The sequence below is a fragment of the Rhopalosiphum padi genome, chromosome 4 (genome assembly GCF_020882245.1).
Source record: "Rhopalosiphum padi isolate XX-2018 chromosome 4, ASM2088224v1, whole genome shotgun sequence".
Taxonomy (NCBI): Eukaryota; Metazoa; Arthropoda; class Insecta; order Hemiptera; family Aphididae; genus Rhopalosiphum; species Rhopalosiphum padi.
Genome location: NC_083600.1, coordinates 22,297,196 through 22,315,133, shown reverse-complemented (window position 1 = coordinate 22,315,133; position 17,938 = coordinate 22,297,196). Strand labels below are relative to the sequence as shown.

General features: G+C 26.1%; 1 protein-coding gene across 1 annotated transcript; it reads right to left on the bottom strand.

Moving 5' to 3' along the window:
* Positions 1-108: 108 nt before the first annotated feature.
* LOC132930844 (fatty acyl-CoA reductase wat-like) lies at positions 109-16,444 on the bottom strand. Its single transcript, XM_060996925.1, has 8 exons — positions 15,727-16,444; positions 9,588-9,836; positions 5,666-5,793; positions 5,501-5,610; positions 2,659-2,848; positions 2,337-2,597; positions 752-1,009; positions 109-476 (listed from the first exon to the last, which is right to left on the bottom strand). The coding sequence occupies exons 1-8, from the start codon at positions 15,913-15,915 to the stop codon at positions 395-397; spliced, it is 1,467 nt and encodes a 488-aa protein (XP_060852908.1). The 5' UTR covers positions 15,916-16,444; the 3' UTR covers positions 109-394.
* Between the last annotated feature and the right edge of the window lie 1,494 nt (positions 16,445-17,938).

The following is a 17,938-nucleotide window of genomic DNA, read 5'->3' as shown; positions in this document are numbered from 1 at the left end:
TTTAAAACATAAAAAAATATAAAATGTACATTGTTAACGAACCTTATAACTACCCAACGAAAAATGTCTTATTCTAATAAATTAAGGTAAGCAGATGGATCAGGAAAAGAAGTTTTATTTTCTTTGACAAAATGAACAAGTTTATATGATGTATACATGCTATATAAATTAAATATAATAAAATAAAATAACATTATAACTTAAATACTTAATTTAATGATATATATGTATATGTATATGTATATGTATGGACGTATGGTTGAAATAAATATAACTAAATAAAATTAAGATGTAGTAAGCAGTTATTCATTTCCATTTTCGAATATCAGCTGTTTGGTTTTATGATAATAAAGTATTATTGATTCATGATTTCATGCGTATAGGTAGGTATGCATTACATTATAAACATCCAATACAACAATTGTAATACGAGATAAATAATAAGAGCAATGCACAAATGATGCAACCAGAATAATCTAAAAATAAATAAATAAATAAATAATATATAAAAAATAAAGTATCATTAAACTTAATTAAGTAAGATTCAAATTTCATTTTCCTCGGTCCTTGAATCTTATTCAAACTCAATTTTTCTTCAACATAAGTCTAAATGTATTTTTGATAATTTAACTTAAAAATGTGATTTAAATAAAATAAATACACATCTCTATTTTAAATTAAAATGTTGTTTTAATTTAAAAAAAATAATAAACCCAATTCTTAATTAAATGAAAAAAAAATCAATGCTTACTTTCTATTTTTTGATACAGCCTCTTCTGTATTACTTAGTTCTTCGTGAAGTGTATGTTTCCTAATCCCAAAATAATAGATTTTTATATAGGCTTTCCAGTCGAATTCTTCCAAGCTAAACCAAAACATATTACGATCTTCTTTACTTAGTGATGACCAAAGTTGTCTGGTATTTTTGTTGTCAAATGACCATTGTCTTGTAGTAAATTCTTTAAGCATATCCAACATATTTTCTGTTTTTGTATACATTTTTATCATTCTAAATAAGTATAAAAATATATTTTAAGTTTGTAAAAATATGTCAGTTAATTAAAAAATACTGAAATTAAAACGTAATTTAGTAACTATTGTAAATTGCATAAATATTTTTATTTTTATTTATTTAAAATGTTAATACCACAAATAAGTAATAATTAATGAGTAAAGTTATTATAGTTTTACGAAAAATTCTATAATATAGATCAGGATTCAGGATATAAAATATTTAAACAGAGAAAAAGGAAGAAAAAGAAAACAAACAAATACATACAATAAATACACGAAAGTTGGACTAATATTAATTATGAACGGAATAATGAAAGTATTGATTTTACAATGATGTGATGATTTTTTTTTTTGTATGTATGTATACACTGATAAGCAGTCGATGATTATTTTAATTTTGAAAGTAGATTTCCATAGAAGTTTTTTTCTAGTTTGTACTTCATACAGGTCAAAATTAAAAATTCACAGTACAAGTTTGTCAAAATTACGAAAAATTGCAAACTATTTTATAGTTGATCATAACATTTTTTTGTTTTATATCTAAGTTTTGGAAATGGATAACTAGATTCCTCATAAGTAGTTTACAGGATATTTTAAGTTCAAATTTGGTCGATATTACTTATTTAAACGGCAGACATCATCGTTGTTAATTATTTTGTTATAGTTTAAAAACATTATTCATGGTAACTTAAAATTGTTACGTACCTATATTATATTATTACGAATTTTACTACACTCAATGACATTTTTGATATATTACCTATATAGGCTTTAAACCTATTTTTACTGCTTTATGGTATTTACAGGAAAATTATTATTACATTTTGAATCATATAATATGGTATAAAATAAAATATACAAATATTATTGTAATAATCAAATACTAATAATTTAATAAATACAATATTTTCAGGAAAAAAATTAATCAACCTATCATAGTATTAATAATAAAATAAATTAATTTAATAGATAAATCATAAAAACATATTACAAAAATATACTCAGTGCTATAGGCTAACAGGTCGTTTTCATTGATATAATAGCATTAAGTTTAAATTTAACAAAACCGTAATAGTGTTTCAAACGACATCTTTTGTACAGTAGAGCGGTACCTACTTATTTTCTTTTTTTTTAAATATTTAGTAGAATATATACAAGCTGTAATAGCAATTACAATAAGTACATGACCCGTACAATAACCAAGAAAAACAAAAAATAAAATAAGGTAAAACGGAAATGTAAATAAAGTTAATGTTTTTTTTTTTTTTAATTCGGAACTGTTTTGTTTTATATATATTACAATATTCTTAATAAAAACTTACTTGGGAGATTTACCACTTATAATTAGTATCAAATCCATAAATGTAGCCGGTATCTTATGTAGCGAAATTCTCAGAACTGTGCCAATTAATAAATTGGTATAGAAAATATAAAATATATACCACATCGATCGCAGCGGAGGAACTTCAAAATAATGATCGTGCATTTTTTTAATAAATCTACCCCATGTCAACGGGCTTTCAGTACTAGAAACGTAATTATATATTTTTGGGACCTTTTTCGTTTGATTTGAATGTTGATGTCTAAAAATGATAACAAATTTTAATTTTTTGTGTAAATTGTACGGAGAAGATAAGAACATACCTGTTAACTGTATCCCACATAACACTGATCAATGCGTTCACTGTATAATCAACTGGAATAATATCAGTTATTTTATTTTTGTCAAGCGGTATAGTTCTTAAAAATCCGGCTATGACTCCGGTCACTATGCCAGATGGTCCGTTAATATTATCCAACCAACCGGGATAAGGTTCTGACTTTACGCATCCAACTGTAACATACAGTTTTTTTTTTTTTAATTATTATTTATTTGCCATGGTTTATTTAAGTCGTTGAATAACTTCGTCGCATCGTAACTGAAATCATTGTTCACTCTCCAGACTAGAAGCAAATCATTTAGCACAAATTAAATAAGTACATTAAATATGATTTACTTGTCATGCAAAAAACAACGAAATCATTTAATTTTCATGTATTTTCATAGTTAACATTATGTTTACAGTTTATTATAATAGAATGTTATTTACATACGTCATTGTGTAGATAAATTTCAATAACGAGAAGTTACTGTATTATATTATATTATTATATAACATAATCACTACGTGTGCACAGTGACGTTAAACCAGTTTTAAACACACGGATACTCATTATCGTGCTGGTAGTTGGAAATATTTTATTAACTATAGTAATAGTTATCCGTGGATTTAAAATTGTTTATACTTCACGTGCGGTAGAATATTGAGTGGAAAAAGTACGATCCGTCTCACCCCACGTGTACAACATGGTGAGGTACCATAATGAAACCATGGACGTCAATAAACTCCATGTATGTTTCAAAATCATTATAATCAATACATACAAAGTTAGGTGAAGAAACCGCATGTATGTGCTGTGATATGAGTTTCATATGATTTTTGTTTTCGATTAACTACTACTTGTAACGAATCATGTATTCGTTATTGTTAATTACAGTAAATAATATAAGTACGCGCCTGTGTCAATAAATAATTGACAGATCAGTAGAACGAGTCATAGGTAGTCGATGACACACAGGCCAATAACGCAAAATACGAATTTATGGTAAAACTAAATTTTTTTTTAAATTCCGTCTTATTCTACGTCCAGAGCATCATAGGAACCATTATTTCAAATTTCAAGCCATGCATGACGTTGTCGTTTTTGACCAATGAATGAGTGGCTTTTGGCTTTTTTATATGATTATATGTAATAATGATGGTAATATTTTTTAAAACTGTGGTACGGATATAGAAATAATATAAAAGCGTACTTAGGACTTATACTTACGTATAAACGCACTAGCTGTTTGTACAGTAACATGTACCGTGTGTACGTCGTCATTATTAGGTAACCACTGTAGTGAATAATATGGTAAATAAGAATATTAAATTCTATAATAAACTCTTACAGGCTCTCAATTCTCTTAATAACTTATGAGTAATTGGAAGTATGTTTATTTCATTATATGAATTACTAATCACTAGGGCGTATTGACATGTAATTGTGCTGTACGAATAGTGTATCTACAAGTATCGTAATATAAGTACAGTAGAACTTCGATTAACCGTCACTGTCGGGACCGGGGCTATGACGGTTAATCGAATAGACGGTTAACGGAAATTTTGCAAAAAAAAACGTGTACATACATATACACACATTTATTATATTTTTTACGTGTGTGTACTTTAAAAATAATACATATAAAAAAAATATAACATATAAATTAATTATTATAACACATATAAATTATAAACATCTCGTACATACCACACTTATTATAATGTATGGCACCACGACGAGTTTATCACAATCGTCTAATCGCCTAATTATTTTTTTTTTCGGCGATGACCGATGACGGATAACAGAGAGTGACGGTTAATCGAAGTTCTACTGTATTATATTACAGGTAAAATATGTACATTTACATTATTATTTATTTATTTTTAAATAATTAAAAACCATGTATATATTATATTAACTGAATATGGATTTTAATTTCAGGCTAATATGAAAATGAAATAATTAGTAGATTCTCAAGTACAATCAAAAATAGATAGATTCTTAATTTTATTTAATTTTTAATTTATTTTATTTTAATCTAATTTTAAACATACATATAAATATAAACTCATCAACAAAAAAAATGTCTTATGGAATCAACCAGTTAATAGAATCAAAATGATCTGAACCAATGTGATCACATTAAGTGAAACTCAGTACACACTGTATTATATTCATTTTTGGCAAAATAATTTGTTAAAAGTTGTATCATAGAAATATTATAATTCCAAAATAACCTACACAATATACCAAATATTACATCACTCACATTTGGTTTATAACATATAAATACGAAAACCAAAATTAAATACAAAAAACAATTACAATGGCGTTAGCTAAATCAAGGGAAATTGTGAAGAGGAAAGTGGACACCATATATATATAAGGGAGTCCGCAGTGCAGCATTTTGAGATGCACCACAACTACAGCACCTTCAATCTTCACACCACCGTACTATTTTATATACTAAATGTGTTAAATTAAAATAAACAACCCATTCAAATCTCAATTTAGTTGAACTTGAGAAAATTATTTAATTCCACAACATATGAATTCCGGATATTTTTCCTGTTACAATACCAATCGTCGTATACCAAAACGATTCTGCGTGTAAACAGTTTAAATTTTTGGTGACCATGGTTACCAAACAATTATTAATAATAATAGGTATTACAATTTTAATAAATCTTCTTATTTTATATTATGAACGGAGCGATAAATAAATATCGATTTTAAAATGATCTGATTTACTTGCATAAAAATAAAATTAAAAAGAAAATAGTATTTTAACAACCCCACACTTTGATAAAAATCTAATAGTATACTTGTCAAATACACTTACTAATCGATGGGCGAAATATTGAAATCGGCAATTGATAATCATTGCTCAAAATCATATTTTCCGTGATTGCTTTAGTAAATGTGTATGTATTGGGCCAATTTTCTAAAATGCTATATTATTTACAAATGAAAAATAAAGATAACCTATTTATAATTAAAAATTTACTTTGCACGTGACATCTCATCAATGGACATATTTTTTAGCTCCTTGGCCGTAATCGGAGCAGGATAGAATTCTTCCTTAATTACATTTCTCGGACAATGTGAAAAAGCGGTCGATACGTGTACAAAACCCTGCAACGATAAATATGAATTAGGTATTATTTATTCATGTTGATTGGGTTCCGTTCCATAATTAAATACGCAGAAAGAAAAAATCAGACAGATGTGGCCTGCTTAATGTTGCGCAATAATTAGTAATAATAATACGTATATAGTTATCCTGGGTTACGCAAAACCATTCTTTAAGCTTATTTAATGAAAAGTCCTGTGGTACTATTATTGAGCTGTTTGGGTTGTACAAACAGACAATAGTTAAATAAAAATGTATTGGATTTAAACCTTATATCAAGGATTACATTGAAATTTGAGCTTATCACAAAAAAAGTGATGACAACTATTCAGCTGTTTTAATTTGAATAAGCAAAAGCACTAAGTGACAACACGTTTAATGACTCACTAAAATGTAATACGTCGAAATGGGACTATTAATTTAATTAGCTAGTAACCAACAGTTTAAAAACTCAATTACGCTCAACGCGACATTAGTATATTATTGGTTTATACCAAATCTATACAAACTCGGTAAATGGTGATCGTGGTAAGTGGTAACCGGCCCAAGCATATTGTATACTAATAACAAAAGAATAATAATAATAATAATAATAATATAATAATAATAGTAATAATAAAAGATGTCGCCGTTATCACTTATTACTACAATATACAATAGAATGTCACATGGAAAAATAATTATAATATACGCTTGGCTATACCAAAGATTGAATACCACACGTTTAATCTTTAATTTATGAATATACTGTTGTGATGGTGGTGAACGGCACGACGACGAGATGGCGAAGATCGGCTATCATGGAGAGAATGAGCGGGGAAAACTGCGGCAAAATTACACCTTTTCTAAAAGTCGATATGTAAATTGCGGCAAAAAAAAATTAACATCGTACAATTTGCGACAAAACCAATAAATAAATCGATAAGATATATTATATAAGCTGTGTCAATTTATTTTATATACTATACATCATACTATATATACTTTATATACTATATACTTTTATATACTTTATATACTTTATATACTATATAATATAGTCAATAGTGCATGTTTTATAACCACTTATTATTATTATTATTATTATTATTATACTTATATAATTTAAATTTTAAATCGTTTAACATAACATAAATAATTAAAATTATATGTACATAATAAATAATAATATATATTATATGAATATATGATGTATGTATAATGTATATACCTATTGTCTATACCTAATATGTGTTATATTATCGGTATGCACATAGTAAATATATATATATTATTTATATAAAATAAATTGCCGCAGTTTGTATAATGTATCTTATAGGTTTGTCGCAGATAGTATAATTTTAATATTTTATTTTTGCTGCAGTTTACATATCGAATTTTAGAAAAAGTGTAATGTTCTCTGTCAGTTTGTCACGCTATATTGTCGTGGCTGTCACTATTTCGTGTACTATCCACCAATAGCTGAGATACGGCACTACGTCAGTAAGCCAAACCGCAGTGGATTGTGCTGTATCTTATTATTATGTGCTTCGAGTTTGCATTAAGCCTTAGTACCAATCGATGTGACTAATCTAATTTCATCTTATCATTTCGTTCCACGAAAACACGCCAAACCACATCTTCAGAAACACTGAATTTTGTCAAACACAAAACAATGGAATAAAAATAAATTCTAACATAATCGACTTTATAATTGTCCGCGATCGATTATTTTGCCGCCCCTGGTATACATACTTTATTTTACAATTTTCACTCATGAAATAAAAATAATATTATTTATAACAAAAATAAAATTATTTGCTGAATTACCCTATATAAAATATTAAGAATTTTATTTCAACTTATAAATTGAATGATAAAAATCGTCTTCGACAAATAAACATAGTAAGCAAGAATCCAAATATTATTGACTGTTCGAAAAAATAAGCATAAGTTTAAGAATTTAATTTAATGCTAATATACTATGCACGCAATGCGTTGTTACGTAAACCGGACGTTATCGTTTATTAAAATATAATTTGAAATGCCTCACTCGTGAATGATTAAAATGGGTATGCCTGTATATAAACTCATTTGATTCTGGGCCTCCGGCAATTGCCAGGTAACCGGCTAGGTCAGATCGGCACTTCCCTTGTTGTAGAATTATTGAAATAAAGTACTGCTTGCATAATACTAATCAGAAGGCCACACTTATTTAATGGGTAGTCGGTAGTTAGCCATACATTTTTAATACAAAAATATAACATTTATTGATTTTTAAGTATTTATATAATTTTAACATAGTTTTTTTTAATAAGCAAACAACGTGAAATTAGTCAAATAATTACTCATTTTTTTTCAATTTTTTAAAAATATAATATAGTAATATACGATATAAAATTAGTCAAATAGGTAATATTATTATTATTTTATTTTTTTTAATAACGCGATACAGATTTAACAAATTTGAGTATGGATTTTCCCCTGCTTCGTATTTTTTAATTTCAAAATAAAAAAGGTATGTTTTTTCCAACAGCCTATTTGTGCCAAATTTACCTACATAAACATTTCACATTAACGACTTGGTTAATTAAAATATTTAAAAGACGTCATGTCTGTAACGTATATAATAAATGTATTATTATGAGTCTATAGATTTTAAAGCTTTGTATATTATGTTGTTTGTGTAAAAAGATTGAAAACAAGTTTTATATCAGTTTTATTACGTTGTACAATGTAGGTATTCCGTTATCAGATATAGGTATCGTTATTCGTCAAAAGAACGATCGTAACGTAATTGCACAAGTTAAAACAAGATTAAAAAAAAATTTTAAAAGCAATTGAGAATAAATTATAAAAACGAAAAATTAACGCGTTATGAATATGTAGATACAAATAGTTGCATTTAATTAGGTACAATAAAGATTAGGACGATATGTATGATGTATTGATTTATATTTTATTATGAAACTTTTGATTGATTATTAACAAAAAAAATTCGTACTATTCACTATTATTACCTATAATATACAAAAAAATGTGCAATATTGATAATTATTTTTAAAAAATTCGTACAATATTGACTATGATTTTAATAAAATTGTATTGATTATTATTATTATTTGAGAAAAAATATATTACTTTATTATAATTATACCAGGGAAATTTGGTGCAAATGGATCGCCGGTAAAAACATACCTTTTTTATTTTAGCGCCAATGGGCTGTATCCAAAACGAATTAATTTTTTTGGCACAAATGGATGCTTAATATTTTAGTAACCAATTACCATATTGTACCTTTTCGAAAAAAAAGTTTATTGAAGCCCAATTTCCGGGCACCTCCCTCCTTATCACAAAAGGACCGGCCTCGACCAAAGGAATCTTAAAATCAATCACATTATGACCAAATAAACATAATGCCTTATGTTTACCAAACAACGAAAACATTTTATTAACGGTTAATAATTAACCTATCCTCGCTACCACATTTACTAAATGAATAGAACGTGGAAGCCATAAACACATTTACACATATTTATTTTCCCGTAATTTTGACTAAGTCAAAAACTATAAATAATATAAATAATGTTATTTTATTTTACGTATAACCTGTCTTTAAGCTAAAATCAGGTTAAAAACCACAGATTTTGAAGCCTTTAAATAATACGAGCAATACAAAAAATATATATCAATTGATTGTATTACGTCATACTTCCATTTATAAACACAATAGAGCTACCTACATATCATTATAATTATTTTGTTTTAATAAATTAGAACTATTGTTGACCGTTATAAAATACGATATATTATTTACCTTAAGATTTTTCATCATCGTTGCAAAGTCTAAAATACTGTTTGTTCCCTGTATGTTTATTTCTGTTGCTATCTGAAGAGTTTCATTGAATTTGACTGTTGCAGCACAGTGAAAAACGAAATTCACATTTTTGATCAACCACTCACGATCATCTGACGATAAACCTAGCGAGGGTTGTCCCAAATCTCCTTCAATTATTTTTATCTTGATCATGAAGTCAGGCTTTTCTTTTCGAAGACGATCAAACAGCTTGAAAACAAACATAAAAAAATATTATAATTATAGATGAATAACAACAATAAATGTACTATTACTTCAAATGTTAGAAAATTATGTTAAAGAATGGTAAAAATCAGAACTTTGGTTTACAAACATGTAATGGCATCAGAATAACTAACTACCAAAAACCCTTATAATATAATAAGAAATTGTTGTTGAACAAAAATTAATTTAATCTAAACCTACGGGTAAATTTCCCTACTTAGCTAATAAATTTACTAGCTGACAAAAGCTAAGTTTCGTTTTAAGTTGCAAGTATAAAAATAGGCGAATAAGCTAAGTATTATAAGTTTTAGTTAATAATTTATTGGGGTATAATGTTACTGATTTTTGTATGTTTTATTATTTACCAAAATAATACTTATTTAATATACATAAAGTACGTTTTTTTATTTATTTTAAAATGGTATAAATTACAATTATTGTAGGTATAAGATGACACAGATTACACAATGCCTTTTATTTAGTTTTAAGTAATGCAAATACTGCGAATTACATATATATATATTTTGTTGGTTTTTTTTTGATGAAAATTATACATACGCCCAAACCTACCGCGTTACTATTAAATAAATAAATTACTAAAATAGCAAAATAGTTATCTAAAATTTTTTAAGTTCAAGTAAATAATAATCTTCATGAAAAATAATAATTATATTCTGTCAATATTATCGACTATATTCAATCCACGATCATTAACAATTTTAATATCACGTGTAGTAAGTGCAAACTTTAACAAATAATGTGAATAATGGAAATTTATTCATTTGTTTAATCATTATAAAATTAATATAATTCTTAAGTTAATGGTTATAACTTTGTAACGTAGTCGGGGGTGACCCGTTAAATATAAAAGGTTCAGTGAAGAAGTTAGTTTCTTTTGAATCTGTATTAACCGGAGCTCGAAAGCATTAAGGTATTTGGGATTTTAATAATACAAATAATTGAATATTGATTTAATAATAGTTAACATATAAAAGTTTATTATTACTTACAAAACAGTTTACTAAAATGTGGGACTGTCTGGGAGTCACGGTGAGCGCGATGGTCATCGAGGAGAACTACCGTTCTCGTACATATTAGGTTTTGGCCGTAGCCTTACAATATACTGAATGTTGCATAAAGTCCCCGGACTTAATATCTACTCAGCATTTTATGTTATGTTAATGATATATAATTAAAGATGTAACAATCGTTACAAATTATAATAATAATAATTTATTCAACTCAACTTAGGTAGAATAAATAAATACAAATTAATTTAAATGATTATGTTAAGATATATTAAGTTAAGAATAACCCATGACTAAGTCATAGCGTCCTAATAACTGTATTTAATTTAGTAACTAAAATACTCTTAAATTCTAAATTATGTAGTAAGAGATCAAAATATTTCAGAATTTATTTATAGGAAAAAAAATTATTTTTGTCTAGAATCAAAAGTAGACGTCAAAAACTAAATTAGTCTCGCGTAATCGTGTCCATACGTGAGTTATCTACGCATTTTTATAAAATATCGAAATTCGAACAACACACCAACATTAAATTTTGTTTTGAATTTAGAAAAACTTTTACAGATACACTCAATTGTTTGAAAACCGTTTATGGTTATGGCACATTAAAGAAAACAGCCATATATGATTTGTTTAAACTTTCAAAAACGGTCTAGAGTAACTCGAAGACGAATTATAGTGGAGTGACCAACAGTTAACCTAGTCAATATAAAGTGTTAAAAATTTGATTCATCGAAAAATGCTGGAAAAATGGTTGGTATTTACATATTTATAGTGCATCGTTTCACTAATTGTTATTCTTCGTTTAAATATGTAATATGGTCCAGATGTGAATATAAATAATAAATTTCTATAAAAACAAATTGTACTTCCATATTATTGGATTTTTATGGTTGCTGTATATAAACTACTTATGAGTAGCCTTGTATAAAATTGCAAGTCTTAGGTATACAAATTGAATTTTATAAATTTTTAATTAGAAACTAAGAAAATTGTTCGTGATTTTGTCGAGTCCAGTCAAAAATTGAATTTCAAATGCTTATAAATATGTATTTAGCTTTATAGTGATTTTATATGCAAAATTACATCAAATTTTCAATCTTTTCAACTGGTTATACTAATTCATTTACTGTGTGTATAATATGATTAAGAAAAAAAACATGCATTTTATAAAAACTTCCGTGTTTTAGTTGTAAAAATATCGTAATAAACATTACACAGCTAGGTTTATCAATGTTATAAAAAAAATGAGAATCCTCATTTCTCGAGAAATACTCAACATTTCAGTGCAAAAAAAGTGCATTTTTTCGTTTGTTTAATTTATTTGTTTACAATTAAGTGAAATGTATAATATATGCGTAATACATAAAATGTCAACGCCAAGAGGTTAACTTTTATTCTCAATGACTTTAGTTATGTAATCGTTTTGTATACATTGAAAAAAAAATCATCCATTTATTTATTAAGCCAGCATAATAGAGCATTGGTTTTCCTTGTGTATCAACATTAATCCCGTAGCTAACACTAATCAATGTTTATTTAACTACTATAAAGCATTGCCTATTACCGATTATAATATTATAATATCATTACACATGCTTTTGAACTTTAAATTTTGTTTTGTCGTTTTATTATGTAACAAAATGTTTAAAGCTTTTACTATAAACTATATTACTAAGACACATTAATATCGATATTAAAAAAAAAAAATAAATAAAATGAAATGAAAAAATTAATTTAATAAAATTAATTTATTTAAATAAAGAAGTATCCATACGAACTGTTTATGTTGATAATTAATTTCTTTTTAAACATATTGATCATGAATGCATTTCCCAGGTCTTTTGGCTAAATCGAACAAATAATATTGTAGTCACCTTAATGTAATGTATCAAATCAAAAAGGCAATACTGACAAATACTTAAAAAACATACCTATTCTGTTTTGAGGGTAAATTAAAAATAAAAGGTCAATCACTCGATTATTAAATTACATAGAACTTTTTAATATGAAATATATTTATTATCAAATATTTCATGTAATAATGAAAATTCAACTTAAATAATGTGATTGTAGTACTAACATGACATTGAATTTAAAATTATGACTACTGACTACTAGGTATCTATTGTAGCTACTTATAAATGTAATGGTATCATCTAGCCCCTCTAAATACGTCACCGACTATATCAAACAATAATAAATTGAGATCCTAACATGAAGGAGTTAACAAATTTTTCTAATAATCTTTGCCGTTTAAATTTGGATGAAGTTAGATATTTAAATGAAGAATAACGACTTTAGATAGTTTGTTGTAATTTAAAAATAGTATTTGTGTAAAGCTTTTATAGACCCAATAAGATTTTCAAATGCAAAGTTTGCACAAAATAAATTTAATACATATTATTATATAAGCAACACACGTATAGACAGTATTATTATTATGCAGCAAATATTATGCTTATCGATTACATGATTTAAAATTACGGTAAATAAATTAATATGGTATCACGAAGGACAGCATTTTGAAATATCCGATAAATATTGTTCAAAGGGATCTTTTTAACTTACTAAGCTATAGATTTAAGCCACGTGAAGTCTATCAAATTGTGAGACTGAGCTCTAGAAATAGGGCTCACAAAATCGTGCTAATGTTTTTTTGAGCAAAAAAATAAAGTTAAGGGACACGTGGAATTGTGGATAAATGAATTGATACCCCCCCCCACCCATACGATCTCTAAATACTGTATAGGAAATTTTTTTTTACTATCCTATTATAATATTAAAATGTTAACTGCAGATGAATGTATTACGTAAAAATCGAAACACGGAAAATTCATATTAATTTACTAGTCAATTATATTTTACTTTAGTCATTATAATATACTATTTGTAATAGCAGTAAATTATTAGGTATACAATAAATATATAAATTAATAAGCTATATTATATAATAGATTTTTGTAATTGGTAGTACATAACATTATACGTCATAGGTATATATTAAAAATTTTATTTTATTGATGTTTATACATTATACGTGTATTATTTATAATATATTGATTACACGATACGTCACAGTTCATAGACGAACATTTATGTATTATCAAACAACCCTCCCGTTAAATATTTGTCGGCCAGCCGCAAACTGTGAGTAGTAGGTACAGTCAGTAAAAGGATCATGTAAATACTGAGCGGCGTGTTCTTTCGACCGTTTTTTACGTTTGGTTTAAGAAATGATTTAAAAACAACTATGAAGAGAACAGAATATCAAAAAATGTAGTGAGACATATATTATTATGAGAGTTATGGGTAAATTTCGTATATACCTACGCGTTACCAGGATATAGCCGAAAAACATATAGGCAATTACTATTCTTGTCGATAACCGATTTTTGAAAAATTTAAATTCGATAATTTAATTAGAATTACGGTAATTAAATTAATAGTATGCAATGAAAAGGGCCAAAATACTGAAGTAACTGACACAATTTTTTTAAAAGAACACTTTTTTGACTAAGCTTTGGTCACCACATTAAGTCTGTCAAATTTCAAAAAAAAAAAAAAATGTACGAAGATAGAGTCAACATTGTTGTACTTACGGTTAAATTAACCATAATGATAACCTACCTATTGTAAGTACATATTATTATTGGATTGAGATATTTTAAATCTGATAAAAAATGTGTACGATTTAGATCATTCTAATTGAAATAAACCCTAATTTATTTTACATATTTGGTAAATAAGTACATACGTAGTTTGTACATATTTTAGTAATTTTTGATTTTTTCATTGATTTTCGACGACATTTAACATAATTTGCTTCGTCTAAAACAACAAGATATGTAATTTTTGACAAAGATATTTTAATAGGAAAAATTCAACAAGAATCTCTGGAAATTGAATACACTCCTTCTGATATAGTGAATAAGAATTATGCCCTTATGACATCGGTTTTTTTATAGGCATTTCAAAAATAAAAAAAAATTATAAAAATCGAAAGTGTCAATTGTCTATAAATAGCTTAAAAAAGGCAAAATATTTTGAATTATTTTCGTAAACAGAAAACGCTAATATAATAATTTGATTAAAATTTCAAATATTTACAATGATTTGATTTTGAGTTACAGAAAAATAAAAATATCGATTTTGTCGAAAAAATTCCCGTTTTTCCGTTACTTTTTTAGGATTTTTTCTGACACTCTTGAAAACTACTGAAAATTTTTTACTTTTTACCCTCCAAAGTACCAATTAGATGAATTTTTCTTCTCAAAGAAGGGGCTGAAGTTAAATTATTTGAGTCATTATTTTCTACTCCAAAACGTGATGACACAAAAAAAAAAATAAAAAAAAAAACATACATCATTGTAAAATAAAATATACATTCCACATTTCGTTCAGAAACTACTATCAAAACGGAATCAGTATTAAACGTACATATTAATAAATAATCATAATATTATTAATTAATTAAAAATTGCCATGTGATGAGAAAATTTCATTTGTATTACGGTCTATTATCTATTATCTTACGGATATGTCCTGGATAGATATGTACTAGATATCACAAGTAACATTTAGAATTAAATTTTAACTATAATATTGTATATATTATGTTCAAAGGGGTTAATATATTTAATAAAAATAAAATAAAATAATATGAATACATTTTATTTTAGTCTCAAAAGCAATCATTAAATAACTTCTCTTTTTGGGGGATTAGTATGCCTTTAACTAGGCGTATTATTTTCTTTGTGATTTATACGCGCTCAAATAAAATAATTTTTTATATTAAATTATAAACATCGCACATAATATATATAACGAAGAAAAAATAAACTTACAGATTGATTGTATATTTCTGTAACCCTTTGAGCTGAATCGACTCCCTTCTTACTTCTCACAAGTAATGCAATTTTTTTCAATGAACATGATCTGAGTAGTTTTTCAGTAAGTACTTTCCCCAAAAACCCTGTACTTCCAGTTACAAAAACTGTCCCATCCATAAACGTTTCAGCTATACTCGTGTCCATATTGTAGTTTAGTTATGTCGTTTTGTATGTGCGTACTTCTAAGTTGTATAGTCTAGTAAATTTAATATTGAACTGGAATGAAAAGTAGTATATTATTATACCTTATACTCAAGTGAAATTCATATAGATATCTTATAAATTGGTGGGAGTAAGTTTTTTGCTGTGCGTATTCGTAAATGCAAATCACGTCATGTAAACTCATATATTTTGATAATGCATTATATCACACTGCTGTATACACTATACTTATAGTAATATAGTAGGTTTGAGTGTACGTTTTCGTCATTGGTCGGTTTCTATAAAGAATGTGTTAAATTCATAGACCCTATACTCAAGTAAAAGTATTATACCTGAGTATAAGGTTTTTGGTTAAATTTAAATATAATGAAAAATTTCCGAATTCTGAAAACAAAACAAAATATAACATTAAAATAAATCGTTATTTATAACCCTAATAAATATTCTCTTTCATTTTTGTTTATTCATAAACCATACAAATCGGTTTTACTTCATGAATTTTGTCTATGTTGCACGCAAGTCCTGTAGATGAACCTAAATATATTGAAAATAATAGTATGTATATTATATAACAAGCTTATAGTAAGTATTTTTTATATTTTTTTTTTGTATAATATATATCATTTATTTTTCAAACAAACAATCGATAAAATGTATTAAATAATAAACACAATACAAGTTTGCTTACCTCCTTTAAGTAAAGCATGTATAAGTGATGAGAAGTTCTTAAATTAGGAGAAAATTAAAACAATATACTTACAATAAGATTATTAGAGAATATCACTTACTGATTTAATAAAAAAAATAAATATAACATAATAATAAAAATGTTGGTGTGAAAATAAACAATTTTCAAAATAAACTATATATATTTGTTAAACAATTATACATCTAAAAAAATCGAATTTATTTTTTTATCAAGTGCTTAAAATGATAATATGAAATAAAATTATTAAGGTTAATATTGTATTGTTCCCACAAATTAATAATTGTAATACTAAAACTACTTTAACGATGTGGCACGGCAACATCAATGTTCTTTTTATACCAAGTATTATTTTCATGGTTACGTGGTCACTTGTTGCCATGTTGGTATGTTTTTATTATTTTTATACATACACCAGTAATACATCTTTGTTACATAATCGTTCAAAATTATCAACATCATGTTCTTTACACATTTATTGTGTAGTGTGTACTATAACAACCAAGCAAATTTAAAAATGAATTTAATAATTTTATTTATAAATGTATTTGGTTAATTTAAACCATGATTATACTGTTTTTTAAATTAAATTTCTTTTATTTATACAACAAATTTTCATTTTTTTTCTTGACACAGAATTATTACAGCATTTTCAATTCGAATTTTTTAAGCGATAACATTTAAATTGAGTAATTTATTTGTAAATTAATAAAAAAATATAGGTTCAAGTACTGTTAATTGAAGTACTCCTTGATTTATTTTTAACGGTTGACTAAAAAAATTTTTTATTTTGACCATCATTGATCTATCTGTAAGATATGATTTATTAAAAATACAATAGCAGAAATATTAAAGTCACTAACAACAATATTTTTTGAATTACCTACCAACAAACAAATGAAACATTTTTTTTTAGTATAAAAGCAATTTTATCGAAATGTAAACTTATAACGTCTAAAAGAAATTTTTGAAGTGAAACTTCTTTACAGAGGGTACAAAAATAAAAACGATGGTCGTGTACGGTCGGCATCACGGTCTGCCTTCACGAGCCCCCGTAACAGGCCGCCGTCACGGACCACCGCATGGACCACCGTCACGGACCGCCACAATATTTTTATGTAAGAATAACTGAAATACTATTTATGTCTAAAAGAATTTTTTTTTTTAATATTTGGTGAATAATTATTCAAGTCTCTGTGATAGTATTATACATTGTAAATTATTTGTATTCTTATATGGTGTATATGACGTATGTACTCAAAAATAACGATAACAGATTCCTTGTAAAATTAATTGTCT

Excerpts from the sequence above, each read along its gene's own strand:
- LOC132930844 (XM_060996925.1), bottom strand. The coding sequence starts at position 15,915 with ATGGACACGAGTATAGCTGAAACGTTTATGGATGGGACAGTTTTTGTA. Across the intron at positions 9,837-15,726 it reads CAGAAATATACAATCAATCT|CTGTTTGATCGTCTTCGAAA; the intron begins GTAAGTTTATTT and ends TTTGTTTTCAAG. Across the intron at positions 477-751 it reads GCTGTATCAAAAAATAGAAA|ATTATTCTGGTTGCATCATT; the intron begins GTAAGCATTGAT and ends ATTTATTTTTAG.